At 42.3% G+C, this 16,570-nt stretch overlaps 1 protein-coding gene across 3 annotated transcripts in view; it reads left to right on the top strand.

Annotated features, from left to right (window-relative positions):
- The window catches only part of TNS3 (tensin 3), a 621,029-nt gene that overhangs the window by 272,709 nt on the left and 331,750 nt on the right, over positions 1-16,570 (top strand). For all 3 annotated transcript variants that reach the window (XM_073630678.1, XM_073630677.1, XM_073630679.1), the window contains one exon: positions 1,433-1,498. In XM_073630678.1, the coding sequence (XP_073486779.1) occupies positions 1,433-1,498 (66 nt within the window). The remainder of the gene's footprint in view (positions 1-1,432; positions 1,499-16,570) is intronic.

Below are 16,570 nucleotides of genomic sequence, written 5' to 3'. Positions count from 1 at the left end.
GCATTGTTTACTCCCACTGGGCACAGACCAGCCCCCTAAAGACTGAAGGACAGTAAACTGGCCCTTTCTGTAGAAAGTTTGGTGACCCTTGCTATAGTGGTTTCAAATGTGATATATAGTCACCCATGTCAAGTTGTGGTTATATTCCTGGTGCCTTGTTATGTTGTGATATGTACTTATTACTTGTGAGTTCCAAGGCTGTGCATTTGTAATCATTTGCAAATTACCCTAATGGCCACCAATACAGGGCTGCAGGAAGCTCTTTTATCTCTGTGTGTTGAAGCCCCTTTTGTAAGAACTGTACAGCCAGAGACCCACCTCCATCACTCATCTACTGGAATACATTAGCAGATCACATACATTTAAAGATATTGTAGATACCTCAGAGAACCTCCCAATTATCACTAGCCAGAAGATTGTGGTATTTATAATCTTTTACTACCATTGACACAATCCTTGCAAATCAACTCCATAGTCTGTTTTTCATTCGCTGTTCTTTAGGCCTCATGCACACTGGACGTTTTTACAGCTGCTGTTTTTGGCTTCAGGTGTTTTTTTTTTCTGCAGTCAATAAAATCTCCAGCATGTTATCCTATTTTTCAGCTGTAAAAACGCTCTAACATCAAAAAACGCAGAGAAACGCTCAAAAACGTGGCTCACCAGCGTTCTTTAACGTTTTTGATCCCATTGAAAAAAAAAAAAAACGCTTAAAAACGCTGAATAATGCCAAAAAACTTTATTGCAAAAACATTGAAAAACTCACTGCAAAGCTACTGGCATTTTTATAACGTTTTTATAACATTATTATAACGTCCAGTATGCATGAGGCCTTAATCCAACCTCTCTGGCAAAAGTTTTCTCTTGCATCTAGCAGCCAGCATGGGACAGTAAAGATATATAGTCTGCAAAGTCTATGTCCTCAAGTGCTTCAGAGCATTCTTCCAAAGTCGGTGTTTTGGTTTGGCAAATTTAATTATGGTTTACATATAGTGATTTGAGTGCATACAGCCCATGTCTCACTTTATCAACTAGTGAGTGTTTTTAGGTACCATTGTTCAGCAGATGGTCAATCTAACTTGCCTTTCACTCAACTGGATAGAAAACCATCTCATATTGTGTCTGTAGCAGCATCGCACTCTAGATTACAACATGAAAACCTCCCAACCTTGACAAGGTTCTAATCCATCCAAAAGGCATTTAATAGTTTTATCAGTGGAAAACTGCTCTGATCCTGAAGACAAAACTCTGAATAAAGACATGAACTGTGAATTTCATCATGGTACCTTTGCAAAATTCCACGTAATTGATGCATCATATATTACCTAGGACTTTTTTTTTTTTTTATATATAGACACATAATATTTAGACTATCAGTGTGGCTGCTTCTTTTTTTTTTTTTTTTTAATGTAACATATTTTTTTCCTTTATATAGATAATAGATTTCCGGACTATGGAAAAATCGAACTGGTATTTTCAAGAAATCAGGAAAAACTCTCTGGTAGGTGTTTCCCGTTTTTTATAAATTTTTTTTTCTAACGTGTGTCTAAAGCCAATTTTTTTTTACATTTTGGCTAGAGTAGGGAAAAGCTAGTCAGTTTTTTTTTTTCTTTCACTCTCTTAATCTGTCCTGGTGACAGTTTTTACTGAGATTAAAAGTGAGAATAATTCAAATTTGTAAGCTGCCACCAGAACAGGAATAGCGGTAATTTTTTTCAGTGAAGACTCTTCTTGCAATGACAACTAAGTGTGGATTTGCTCACTTTGGAGAGCTTCTTTCTCACATACTGTTGTGTCTTCGGGACAAGATATGAAGGGTGATCCAGACCCTCGTATGTATTAGCATGCCGTACATTACAGGGTTCATGATGACGAGAATTGTAGTCAAACACTATGTTTTTCTCTGAAATGCATGAAGCTGTATTCCAAATGACAAAACAGCGTTTGCAAAAAAAAAAAAAAGATTGCCTTTGACCTGCTTTACCTGCAGTTCAAATACACCTTAATAGGACATGCTGCATCAAAAGAAATGTGGCACAACACAAAGCAGGTCAAACACAGCCTCTGAACTGCCATGTGTACTGTTTAAATGTGTAGATTAAAGTTAAATGGGATTTTGCTGACCTACGCTTGACGTGCTCCAAATGCATGTCAAATTAAGTAAAACACCCGTTGACATGAGCCCATATTATTTTTGAGCTAGACTGGATTGATCCAAGTTTTTTTATTTATTTATTTTTTTTTTTTAGACCTTCCTCAACATTAGTATATTCTTGCCATACTATTGCTAAGCATACATTATATAGAATAGACTATATGTTTATATCCAAAACCATACTGCCTTATTTGAGATCAACATTGTTCAAGCACCATCTGTGATTAGTCTACTCAATCTTTACTGGAGATGACTGTCTCTATAGAAAAAGCTAGAAGTTGAATGCATTCTGGCACTTTCAAATTAATGAACATATAGGTGACCAGCTAACTATATACAGTATATTTAGACAACTTTAATGTTTCCAAAGTAGCTAGGTGAGAATAGGTCAGACACTTTTCTATAGATGTCTTAAAGCCCAGTTAAACCCCTTAGCCTTTCATTGATTTGTACAGGCTTGCTGGCTGTGGCAGATTGTATCCACCTGTGCTACCCAAGGCACAAATACACTGCTCCATGGCAGTGTATGGGTCTAAAGCAGCCACAACCAGAGTAGAAAAGCCTGACCCTTGCCAGCAGCTGCAGAGTAGAACCTATGCTCTTTGTGGGGAAGAAGTGAATTTTTTTGCTCCTGCTGTGTCAGAGCTCTACAATCAGTGGGAAGCATGAGCTTTGCTGACTGCACAGCTAAATGTCTGACTCAATACTAAAGCCTATTGGACATTTACTGTGAGATCACTGCTTCTACACAGAGAGCAAGGGCCCCACTCTGCAGCTGCTGGTAGGGAATGGTCTGTAGCTGCTATAGGAAAAAACATCTGACTTTGCACACCTTTTTGTTCTGATCCACCTGGAGTGTACAGTATATGCTTGCTTTAAACTAAGTGTTCAGTCTTTAACTCCATAATCTCCTATTGCAAAATCTAGACTGGATCAGAGTATCTTATCAAACCAGTTTCACCCCAGATCTCTTAGTAAAGGGTACCTGTTGCCTCCTCCTCCTGTCCTCGCAGCCATATGACTGAGATGTCCTTTCTTCACATGGTGTGGTCTTGCCACTCCCTCAAATTTTTTGGATGAATGTTGTGGCTAATATCAATAGGATGTGTGAGTTGATCCTTGGATTGGATCTAACTGTATTACTTCTGAATGTTATTGAGGACCTTACTCTGCGGCAATATGATGAAGTTGTTTATATGTTGTGCCTACTTCTTTGCACGTAGGGAGATACTCAGTCATTGCAAATCCACTAATTCACCCACTGTAGCCTCATGGCCATTGTATAAGCTCACCTACAACAATAGAAATTGCCCCCAAAAAATTGACAAAACATGGTCTGCATGGATAATAAGACTCCTGGGGCTCAGATGATGATCCTCCATTACCACCGTGATGGGTGCCTGACTACTTTTTCTTTAGATTAAATATTTTATTTCTGTGATTTCTTCTCCACCCATATCTTGCTCTGCCTATTCCCTTCCCACCACCCCTCCCTACAGTACGTAGGACTCCTTATGAGTGACTTCACCTCAATGTTCTTATGCTTGATTCAGGTTCTTATCATTATTGTTGGCTGTAACTATTGCCTTTTTTTTATCACTGTGTACCCACTGTGATGCCATCTAATTGTTAGCTGGGTAACTACTATGTTTATTTTATTTCATTTCAGGTACTTATATAGCGTCGTCAATGTACGCAGCGCTTTACATATACATTGTACATTCACATCAGTCCCTACCCTCAAGGAGCTTACAATCTAAGGTCCCTAACTCACATTCATAAATACTAGGGACAATTTAGACAGGATCCAATTAACCTACCAGCATGTCTTTGGAGTGTGGGAGGAAACCGGAGTACCCAGAGGAAACCCACACAGGCACAGGGAGAACATGCAAACTCCAGGCAGGTAGTGTCGTGGTTGGGATTCGAACCAGCGACCCTTCTTACTGCTAGGCGAAAGTGCTACCCACTACACCACTGTGCTATGTTATGATATTTCAACCGAGATTGTATTATGTAAATGCTGAAAGTCCCTTATATGTTGCTTATTTCTCCTGTTAAGTGTTCTTGCGTAGCAAGACCACTTACTGTTATCTCACATATATATTATTCTTATTATAGCCAAATTTACCACCCTAACTCCTCCCACAGCTTTTACACTACATAGACAAGTAATATACCAAAACGTGTGGATTGTTCCCGATTGGTGTGCTTTTACTTTGTGGAACATTTCGCCAAATGGTTCAGGAAATATTGTAGTTTTTGCGGCGAAATTGGTCCCATAGGAATGAATGGCGATATGTTCAAAACTAGAGTGGGAGGTGACAAAAGCTGACAACCCCATGATCAGCTAAAACATTATGACCACCCCCATGATCTGCCAAAACATTATGACCACCCCCATGATCTGCCAAAACATTATGACCACCCCATTATCAGCCAAAACATTATGACCACAACATGATCAGCCAAAACATTATGACCACCCCATGAAAAAAAAAATAATAATTTGAAAAAAAAAAAAATCATTTTTCAAAAAAAAAAAAATCATTTTTCAAAAAAATGATGGGACTTCTTCAACTTTTTTACTACTATTTATACTTTTTAAAATATTAAGCTTTTTAACACTTTTCACAGTTACTTCAGCCACTCCACCCAGTTACTCCGCCCACTCCAGTTGTAGACTACTGTAGGTGGAGGCAAGAACACTTCACACAATTTCCCCAGAAATTGTAGCTTTTCTAGTCGTTATACCTTTTTCTAATAAAACATATATATTTAAAAAAAAAAAAAGAGTGCCTGTCACTGCCCATGCTATCGCAGGGGATGTTGTTCATCCCTTGCAATAGCAATAAAGTTGATTAACAAAAAAAGGGTAAAATAAATGAAAAAAATCACTTTTTAAATCCCCCATGCCCACACGCAAATGTGAATGCGCACGTAGGTCCCACATGCAATGTACTATTGATGTTAGGCTAACTGTTAGGTCTCTAATTCCCTTAGATGTATTTTGACCCTTTTTTAAATAGTGTTGCTTTTCTCCAATCAGCTGCTACCATTCCAGTCAGTAGACTGTCAGTAACAAATAGGGACAATGGTCTGGCAATTACTTGACTGAGTTCCCTAAGTACCCTCAGGTGCAAGCCATCTGGTCCCGGTGACTTATTCATGTTAAGTTTTCCAAGTCTGTTTCTAATTCTGTCCTCTGTTAGCCATGAGGGTGCTTCCTGTGATGTGTCATGAAGCCAAACACTACAGTTTTGGTTACTGAAGCCCCCCGATTCCCTCGTAAAGACTGAGAAGAATAAATTCAATACCTTCGCCACCTCCCCATCCTTTGTAACCAGATGTCCTTCCCCATTCTTTATGGGGCCAATATGGTCTGTCCTCCCTTTTTTTTTTACTGTTTATATACTTAAAGAATTTCTTGGGATTTTCTCAAATCGCCTTTCAGGACAACCTTGGTGAGAGCGAAGCTCTGCCTATTTTCCAGGAAACGCATGCAGCCTTTAAATCCCTCCTCTTTCACCATGGCTTCAGTTATTGTGTTTCCTCCACAATGGTGGAATTGCATGATGGAACCAGAGAACTGCGCTCTCTCCAAGGTGGAGGTTTCCCATCGCACAGACGTAGCATTCGAGGACGATGCTGAAGGATGCGATGGATAAAAGAGTGGACTCCCTATTGGAAAAAGTGTGAGATTCCATATCAGCCAGCCTCAAACCCACTATGGCTTCCACGGTTGTCGCAAGGAACCTAGAATGCTGGGTAGAGAAGGTGAACAGCCATGTAGAGGCAGGTACATTGCGGAAAGATCTTCTAAAGTCCTTCCCATTGATACTGAAGGCAGTAAAGTACATGGCTGATGCATCAGCTGGATCAGTTAAGATGTCAGCAAGGTCGTCGGTGCTGGTGAATTCAGCCAGACGTGCTGTCTGGCTAAAGACTTGGTCTGGTGACACAGCTTCCATGATTTAAGCTATGTGCCTACCTTTTTCGGGTGATCTTTCTGGTCCACACCTTGAAACAGTCTTGGACAAGACAGCCGACAAAAAAAAGGCTTCTTCCAAAAAGAAACAACCGATCAAAAATAATTTTTGTGCTGTTCAACAGCCCTACAAAAACAGGGAACAAGACCACAAGAACCGCTGGGTCTCCCAAAGGGGATAAGGGAGGAGTAGGAGTTCTCTTCAGATCTACCTCAGACCAGCCCCTAAAAACAAATGACAATCTTACCCCCAGTAGGGGGAAGATTGTCTGACTTTCACCTACAGTGGAACAAAACAACTACGAGCCTGTTTGTGAAAAACTTCATTTCCCAGGGATACCGTCTGGAGTTTTCAGAGACCCCCCGAGCAGATTTTATGTTATGGCTATTCCAAAGGATCAAGAAAAAGCTTCCACAATGATGAGCCTGCTACAGGATCTGATTCAACAGGAAGTGTTTATCCAGGTCCCAAAACATCAGAAACGCCAAGGCTTCTATTCCCACATCTTCTTGGTGAAAAAGCTTTCGGGAAGTATCGGTTGATTCTGAACTTAAAGATTCTTAACAGATCCGCTACAAAAATTTCTGGAGGGACACGATCCATTCAATCACGAAATTACTGACTCCAAACTGTTTCATGGCATCCCTAGATCTAAGGGACGCCTATTTACACGTCCCGATAACTCCGGTGCTTTTTCCATCTGGTCCTCAACCTGGGGACTTCAGTCTGGCATCTCCGATTCAGAGCTCTGCTGTTCGGACTTTTATCCTCCCCCAGAATCTTTACAAAGATAATGGCAGAAGCCCTGGAGCCTCTGAAGCTAAGAGGGATTTCAGTCACCCCATCAGGATGACCTGTTGTTTTTCATGGACTCCAAAGAACAAGTCTTGACAAATCTCCAGGTATCTCAGGTTCACCTCAAGAACTTGAGGTGGCTCCTGAATCTATAAAAATCAAATCTAGAACCCACGCAGGAGATTAAGTTCCTGGGCTATATGATAAACTTTTTGAAGCACCGAGTTTTTCTGCCACAGGAGAAGATGAAAAACCAATCTCTCAGTTTCGGTCCGATCAGCCAGTCTTTAGGCCTTCTGACAGCATCAATCTCAGCTATTCAGTGGGCCAGACTACATTCCAGACTTCTTCAGATGAATATCTTACAAAGATGGTTGCTCCAGGAGTCGCTAGAGAAACAGATCAAACTTACCTCAAACGTAAAACAGGCGCTCTGGTGGTGGAGGAATTCAATCAACCTGGAAAAAGGTCTCTCCTGGGTTTTTTCCCCTAGACAAGCGTCTAACAGATACAAGTTCTTGGGGCTGGAGAGACCACCTAGACGGCCAAACCTCTCAGGGGGCCTGGTCCAAAGCTGAAGCCCGCAAGTCCTCATATTGGAGGAAACTAAAGGCCATTTTTCTCTGTCTCCTAGTCTTTCAACAAGTGGTAAAGGGGCAACACGTTCAGGTTCTCTCAGACAATACAACCGCAGTAGCAGTTTTGTATTGAAACAAGGAGGAACCAGGAGCAGAGGACTCCTGGAACTGGCCAGTCATCTACTTACCTGAGCAGAACAGAATGTGGCCTCTTTGTCAGCAGTCCATCTGAAGGGATCCCAGAATCTTCTAGCAGACCTACTAAGCAGAAGGAGAGTGGTAGAAGCAGAGTGGAGTCTAAACCAAGACGTTTTCTTGATGATCTCTGAAACTTGAGGGCAACCTTTAAATAGATCTGTTTGCCAGCCAACAGAATTCGAAAGTACAGAAGTTCTCACTCCACAGAGAAGACCAGGCAGTAGACATAGATGCTGTTGCCCATCCGTGGCATTACCAGCTGTGCTACGCCTTTCCCCTGATACCACTCATTCTAAGGAAATTCAGGGAGAAAAATGCCAGTCTGAGCCTGGTCACTCCCTTCTGGCCAAAAAGACCCTGGTTCGCGACACTACTAAACCTGGCCGCTGAACCTCCAAGGAAGCTGCCACCCAGAAAGGACCTGCTGACGCAGGGGTCTGTGTACCATCCGAAAGCAGACCGGCTACATCTAACTGCTTGGTTTCTGAAGAAGACCTCCTAAAAGCCAAGGGACTGTCTGATAAATTAGTGAAGACCCTCTTTCCAGTAGAAAGGAGGTAACTCAGGCCTTATACCTGAAAGTTTGGAAAAAAGTTCAATTCCTGGTGCACTTCTAAGGGCCTCCAGGTCAAAAGTTTGGTGTCATTCTTAGAATTTCTCCATAATGGGATGGAGAAGGGGCTGGCAGCCAGCACCCTAAAAACCCAGGAGGTGGCTGATTCAGTTTTTTTTCGAGAAGACTCTATCTAGAGAGGTCTTCATTTCAAGATTTTTTTAGGGCACTTGCACGGAATAGGCCGGTAGCCCTTAAAGTTTTTCCCAGTTGGGATTTGTCTGTTGTTTTACAGGGTCTTACAGGAGCTCCGTTTGAACACTTACAGGAAGCATCCTTAAAAAATGTAGTTCTTTAAAACAATTTTTCTGGTAGTCATCACGTCAGCAAGAAGAGTCAGCGAGCTTCAGGCCCTGGTGGTCACAGAACCCTTTCTAAAAGTTTTTTCAGACTGAGTAATCCTTCAAACAGATCCAGCTTTTCTACCTAGGGTTTCTTCGAGTTTTCACCGTTCACAGGAAATAGTCCTACCCACTTTTTCCTCAGCTCCTGCCATTCCAGGAGAAGAAGCTTTCCACACACTGGATGTGAGGAGATGCCTGCTACACTTTCTAACAGTCACCACAGAGTTTAGAAGATCAAATGCTCTCTTCTTGATATTCTCAGGGTCATGTAAAGGGGAAAAAGCTTCCAAAAGCCTTCTGGGCAGGTGGCTTAAATGGGTAATCTCGGAGGCCTACATAGCTGAGGGAGAAATATCCCCCTGGGGTATTGCTGCTCATTCTATGAGATCAACGGCAGTTTCCTGGTCGAAAGGGCCAGTGCTACGCCTGAACAAATTTGTAAGGCTGCCACTTGGTCCAACTACTCGACATTTCTCCGACATTATAGGTTGGACTTACTGTCCGCCGCAGATCAAGCCTTTGGCAGGAAGGTACTGCAGGCAGTATTCCCACCCCTAGGGTAAGTTTCTCGGTTATCCTCTCCAAGGTTGTCCTGAAAGGCGATTTGAGAAAGACTTAGTTAGACTTACCGGTGATGGTATTTCTAAGAGCCTTTCAGGACAACCGCTACTTCCCTCCCTTTTACCTTAGAAGTGGTTTTAAGTGTCTGCCATGGTGGTTTTCTTTGCTTTGCTTTCCAGTATGTCGGAGACCACATAATAACTGAAGCCACGGTGGAAGAGGAGGGATTTAAAGGCTGTAGGTGTTTCCTGGAAAATGGGCGGAGCTGCGCTCTCTCAAAGGTTGTCCTGAAAGGCTCTTAGAAATGCTGTCACCGGTAAGTCTAACTGTCAGACCTCTACTTACAAGACTGGTGAGTCCGCTTGGGCAGAGGGTAGGCTCCCTTACGCGTCCGACTCGCGGCCCCTGGTAGAGTATACAGGAAGCACAGGAGTGCAGAGTGGTATGGGAGCCTGATGCAGGAGTCCAGATGCCGGAAGAGAAGTGAACGTCAAACAGCAGTCAGGAATCAGGAACACTGGCAACAGGTGCTGAGCAGGAGCAGAGCAGGGAAGTCCGGGTACAAGCTGGGTTCGGCAACAGGCAGGCTACGAGGTACAATGGAGCAGGCAGAAGAGCAGTCAAACAGGCAGAGGTCAGGTGCGGGCAGAGTTCAGAGGAATCCAAGAAACAAGCCGGGTCGTCAGGAGATCAAAGCACAGATACAGGAAACAGGAACAAGGCACGGAAGAGCTGTTGATCAGGCAGCACCGAGGAGAGTGTAAAGCAGGCCTAAATAGGGCGATTGGCGGCAAACCCGGTGCACGTGTGCGCGCGCCCCCGAACACCGGCGCGCGCACCAGCACCCGCAGACCAGTGCCCAAAGGCACACGCGCGCACACCAGGGTCAGCTGGAACATGCCCACTAGTGCCAGCAGGAGCACGCACAGGAACGCGTGCGCCAACGTGCACCGGCGCCCAACCAGGTAACCTCTCTGACACTAAGTCTTTTTTTGCTCTCCTCCGCTATGTGTCTTTCGTGTTCTATCTTAGCTGCCCTAATTGCACCCTTACATATCTTGTTGCATTCTTTGTAAAGTCTGAATGCTGATGATGATCCCTTAGAGCCGGTTCACACGGGGGCGACTTGTCAGGCGACCTAGCCGCCTGACAAGTCGCCTCCCGTTCTGTACAATGGAACCGTTCTAATCAGAGCGACGCAAGTCGCTCTGACTTAGAAGAAAGGTTCCTGTACTACTTTGGGGGCGACTTGCATAGACTTCTATACAGAAGTCGTCTTGCAAGTCGCCCCGGCAGTCGTGTGCAGGTCGCCTCGGTGAGGCGACCTGCAAGTCGTGCCGCGTTTAGTGTGAACCGGCACTTAGCCTTGTATTTTTTGAAGGCCTTCTCCTTTGCTTTTGTATGCATTTTTACACTGGAGTTAAGCTATCCAGGACTTTCGTTCGCTCTTTTTTAAATTTATTTCCCAATGGGATGCACTGGCAAATGCCCTTATTTAATATGCTCTTAAAGCAAACCCATCTATCCTCCGTGTTCTTTGTTTCTAAGATTTTATCCCAAGTTATAACTTCTAGCAAGGTTTGTAGTTCAGGGAAGTTGGCTCTTTCGAAATTCAGTGTCTGTGTTCCTCTTGTGTTTCCTTTTTGTTCGATTTATACTGAAGCCAATTGACCTGTGATTGCTGTTTCCTAAATTGCCCCGTATTTCCACATCCATGATCAGGTCTGTATTGTTGGTAATCAGTAGATCTAGTAACGCCTTGTTTCTGTTTGGTTTGTCTACCATCTGACCCATGAAATTGTCCTGCAAGACATTTAGGAACTGGCGAGCTTAGATGAATGTGTGGTTCCCTCCGCCCAGTATATGTCTGGATAATTAAAATCCCCCATTATGATAACATTATGATGGTCACACATGTGAGATATCGTTGAAAATGTCAGAGTGAGAGCAATAATTCTACTGTCAGACCTGTTTAACTCTAGCTGGTAACCTGTAAAGGCTTTTTAAGCATCACCTATGGATAATTCTATGAACCAATTCAATATATGGCTACCGTATATGCTTCCACTATAGCAGTTATCGAAAAAAACAGACGTCTAGGTGTGGGTCATGTAGATCAATTTAAATTCTAGTTATAAAATACCGGTTATAATATTCAATACTGGACTACTGATGGTAACTTTTATTTTTGTTGGTTCTTCATCTGTCAACTAATGCCATATATTTCCAGCATGCAACCATTGATAGTGTAATGGTGTTTTAAATGCTGATATCAATCAGCCAAAGATAGAAGTGACAAGTTAGTTCTTTATTTAGTTATTTCTCCTGGATTTTAAATAAACCTGTTTTGGGTTCTCCAGTGCTAAATTAGATAATCTCAATGTATCTCCATGGACCTTGAAGTGACTGTCCTCATTTACATAACATGACCGTAACATGATTTAATTTGATGTTAGCTGTAAGCAAAAAACACACATGGGAAAGATAAAAACACAACTTTAAGAGAGCAAATTTTCCAAGGATGAGGGCTGCTCCCCAGGATATAGGCTGGGAGGGAATATAGGCATCGATAAACACAAAACAGAAATGGGAATTCTTCAAAAAAGACTGTGAACGCACTGCAAAGTATATTCCAATGGGTAATACGTTTAAAAGGCTAAAAATAAAACCTATGTGGCTCACAGCCAAAGTTAAAAGCTGTAAACAATAAGAAAAGAGCTTTTAAAAAATATAAAAATGAAGGAACACTATTGTCGTTTAAATGTTACAAAAAATATAACAGAATATGTAAAAAGGAAATCAAGGACACAAAAATTAAAAACGAACGACCGATTGCAAAAGATAGTAGGACAAACCCCCAAAAAATCTTCAAATATATTAATAGTAAAAAGGTCAGGTCAGAGCATGATGTAGGCCCTTTACAAAATAATCTAGAGTGGGTGACTGGGGACAAAGAATAGGCAAATTCATTAAATACATTCTTCAGTTCTGTTTATACAAAGGAGCATGGGGGAGCTTTAAGTCCATAATGGGGATGGTATTGACACAGCCCCAAATGATCCACAATGGCTCAAAAGTGATATGTTCCAGAAATATTTAGACAGACTAAAGGTCGATAAAGCACCTGGACCAGATGGCATCCGCCCACGGATCCTAAAAGAATTGAGCTCTGTCATTTCAAAGCCATTGTTTCTAATTTTTAGGGGCGCATTAATCATGGGAATGGTGCCACTGGATTGGCGTAGGGCCAATGTGGTGCCTACATTTAAAAAGGGAACAAAGTCTTTACCTATAGACTTAACTATAGACCTGTTAGTTTAACTTCTATAGTCGGGAAGATACTGGAGAGTTTAATAAAGGACCACATAGACGAGTTCTTCCTGGAAAAAAAATATTTTATGCAACAGACAGCATGGGTTCACGAAAGACAGAAAGTTGTCAAACAAATCTGATTTCTTTTTATGAAGTAAGGTAAGTAAAACCTTGGACAGAGGGGTGGCTGTGGACATGGTATACTTGGATTTTGCAAAAGCATTTGACACCGTTCCCCACACATGGCTAATGTGTAAGGTAAAGTCTACAGGCTTGGAAATATCAGTTTGTAAATGGATAGAAAACTGGCTAAAAGACGGAATTCAGAGAGTAGTGGTTAACGATTCTTACTCTGAATGGTCTAAGGTTATCAGTGGTGTACCCCAAGGTTCAGTGTTGGGACCCTTACTTTTTAATACCTGTGTAAATGATATAGGGTATGGGATTAAAAGTACAATTTCAGTCTTTGCAGATGACACCAAACTATGCAGTGGAATAACGTCCTTACAGGATGCCTCCAATTTACAAGCCGACCTCAGTGCACTCTCTAATTGGGCGACTATGTGGCAGATGAGGTTTAATGTTGATAAATGTAAAGTTATGCACTTGGGGGCTAGGAATATGCATGCATCATACATACTAGGGGGGAGTACAACTGGGGGAATCCATAGTGGAGAAGGATCTGGTAGTTTTGGTAGATCATAAGCTCAATAATAACATGCAATGCCAAGCTGCGGTTTCCAAAGCGAGCAAATTCCTTTCTTGTATTGAGAGGTATGGACTCCAGAGAGAGATATCATTTTGCCCCTTTACAAATCATTAGTAAGACCTCATCTGGAATATGCAGTTCAGTTTTGGGCACCAGTTCTCAAAAAGGATATCAGGGAACTGGAGAAAGTGCAGAGAAGGGCAACCAAAGTGATAGGAGACATGGAGGAGCTCAGCTAGGAGGAAAGATTAGAGGAACTGAATTTATTCACTCTTGAGAAGAGAAGATTAAGGGGGTATATGATCAACATGTACAAATATATAAGGGGTCCATATAGTGAACTTGAAGTTATTCACTTTACGGTCAACACAGAGGACAAGGGGGCACTCTTTATGCCTAGAGGAAAAGAGATTTCATCTCCAAATACTGAAAGGTTTCTTCACAGTAAGAGCTGTGAAAATGTGGAATAGACTCCCTCCAGAGGTGGTTCTGGCCAGTCAGTAGATTGCTTGAAGAAAGGGATGGATTCATTCCTAAATGCACACAATATTACTGGGTGCTAACATTTGTAGGTAAAGTTGATCCAGGGAAAATCTGATTGCCTCTTGGGGGTCAGGAAGGTTTTTTTTTTCCCCAGCTATAGTTAATTGGATCATGCTTTGCTGGGTTTTTTTGCTTTCCTCTGGATCAACTGTGGGTATAGGATTGGGTATATGGGATTGTTTGATATTATTTATTTATTTATTTTTATGGTTGAACTAGATGGACTTGTGTCTTTTCAACCTAACTATGTAACATTTTTACTTAATTGGATAAGTTCATGTTACACCCGTATTCAGGGTGTAACATGTTCAGCACCCCCCTTCCTTCCAGCGGACAGGGATTCTTGTCCACCGCAGCCACTGTCATGTTTTAAAATCTGCCCGCTGAGCCGCATGATTTATTCACAGCGAAAGTCCTATCTGCCACTTGTAGTTTCTTTTACAAATTATTTATTGAGATTTTCAAAAATAAACCTTCAGAACAAGATCTCAATATAGAAAGTAATACATAGAAAAGTAATATTAAGATAATATGGGCCAATGGCATCGAGAGCAGTGTAACACAAGGTGGCGGTTGATACAATAAGGCCGCACAACCAAAATACAGGTATCCAGTTGCGCAGGAGATCATTTGATCTCACGGGTGTGAACCTCATATTTGATCAGGGCCACCTACAACCTTAGGGAGGAGGCAGTAATTGCACACCAAACCAGCTTGTGGACCAAAAGCCTATAAGCCCCCAAACAATACAGTAAATGAAGAGAAAGAAGAGGGAGAAGAAAAAGGGAGGGGGGAGGGTCCCGCAGGAGACCACCACATAGACAAAACTAGGGCTGCATCAGCATCCTCAGGTCAAGAGCAAAGAGCGGTCCAGGTGCAAATCCGCATTATGTGCGAACTATGGTTCCACACTTTCAGAAATTGAGCGTGCTTATCGTTCGGAACGGAGGTGAGCTTCTCGTGCACCATAGTCCCCATGAGTCGATGCCAAACCTCGGCCAAGTGAAGGAACTGTTGACACCAGACCTTAGCTAGTGTTTGACGGGCCACCAAGAAAACAAAGCCCACCCATCTCCACTGGTGTTTAGACAAAGCTGCTACAGGTTTATATAATAAGGCTTCCTACGGGTTTTGCGCCAGGGCATAGCCAAGACCGTTCTGATCGAGGCCTATACTGTACCTGAGACCAGGAACGGATCACTTTAGGGCAAGTCCACTAAATGTGGAAGAAGGTATCTCGTTCCCTACAGCCCCGAAAGCACATCGAGGATGCATTAAGGTCAAACTGGGACACGCGATTAAGGGTCATATACCAGTGGGAGAGCAAGTTATATGCATTCTCTTGAACCAAGATGTTTTGAAACCATATGGGGGAGGCCAGCCAAATGTTGTTCCAAGTTGCCTGATCCAGGGCCTTGCCCAGGTCAGCTTCTCATTTCACCAGGTACAAACGTTTCACAGAGCTGAAGGTATTCACAAAGGAGGCCTAAAGGTCTGAGATCAGCCCCTTTTGAGTATGGATCTTTCAGGCCCCAATTCTCAAAAGTGTTAATTGCCTCGGGAGCCAGGCTTGTTTTTAATGAGGCCTCTAATGTGATGCGAAATCTGAAGATGAAAAAGCCTCCGAGGCTGGTAGGTCCCCAGTGTCCCTGGAGGTAGCTGACGGATTTGATGCCATCCAGTGTAAAGAGTTCATTAAACGTATTTAACCCCTTTCCTTTGCCACAAGCATAAAGCCAACGAGTCACTTGTAGTTTCAATGGACTGCAAGCATGCGAAGTGTTCTTGTAGTCCATTAACACTTCCTACACCGTCCACTTCCTACACAGTCCATTGACATTTCCTACTGGGCACAGAGCTGTAGGGAGAGTGTTCAGGAGCCTGACATTGCACACCAATATTTTGCAGGCTCCTGTAAAAAAAATGTAATAAATGCACATTTTTTTTCACCTGCAAAAATATGTGCATTTATTATTTTTTGTTAAAGGTGAACTTTGCATTTAAAGTGTTACTAAACCTAGGACCTGCATTTACTATATCTGGTCTTTCACAGTACACAGAACATGGAAATGCAATTATTTTAGTAAATATAAACTGCTAAATACCTTTTCTCATACGCAGTTAGATCAGTCTTGTGACTTCTATGAGTGTCTGGTTAAAGCTTGTAGGAGGTGTTTTCATTCTCCCACGATTGTCCTCTGAGAATGCAGGACCCCTGACCCTCTGTCTGGACAGTGCTGATTGGCCCTGTGCTGATCGCATGCACTCTCCCAAGAAAAAAAAAAAAAAACCTATCTAGCAATACACACCAAACTGAGCATGTGCAGCCTGTTCCCTGGCTCTGTAAATATCAGAAAATATATTGGAGTCAGTGGAAGAAGAGGATCAGAGAAGACAGGATCGAACAGCCTTTTTACACAATGCAGAGGATTAACCCCTTAGGTTCCACAGTGAGTATAACAAGCATGCTTTACTGCATATGCAGGCTGATTTTACTGTTGTGGGTCTAGTAACACTTTAAGGTTTTAGTGAAAGAAAGTTACCTGTTCAGTTTCAGAATCTATTCTTGGACTGCTATTGGTAGTAAACAAAAGTTTAATATAACGAGAACGGTTTGCACGTCATTGATGTACTTTTGGCAGCCAAAGGAGAGTGGATTGCAATAAGCATGTTTAAACAATGACTCCTTAACTGTACTAGTCAGTGGTGGCATTAGATGCTGTTGAGTGAACATGTGTACTGTGTGTCCATCCCATTCAAAATAACTGAGCGAGAC

Source organism: Aquarana catesbeiana, linkage group LG05 (assembly GCF_042186555.1).
Source record: "Aquarana catesbeiana isolate 2022-GZ linkage group LG05, ASM4218655v1, whole genome shotgun sequence".
NCBI lineage: Eukaryota > Metazoa > Chordata > Amphibia > Anura > Ranidae > Aquarana > Aquarana catesbeiana.
This window is presented reverse-complemented; position numbering and strand designations above follow the sequence as displayed.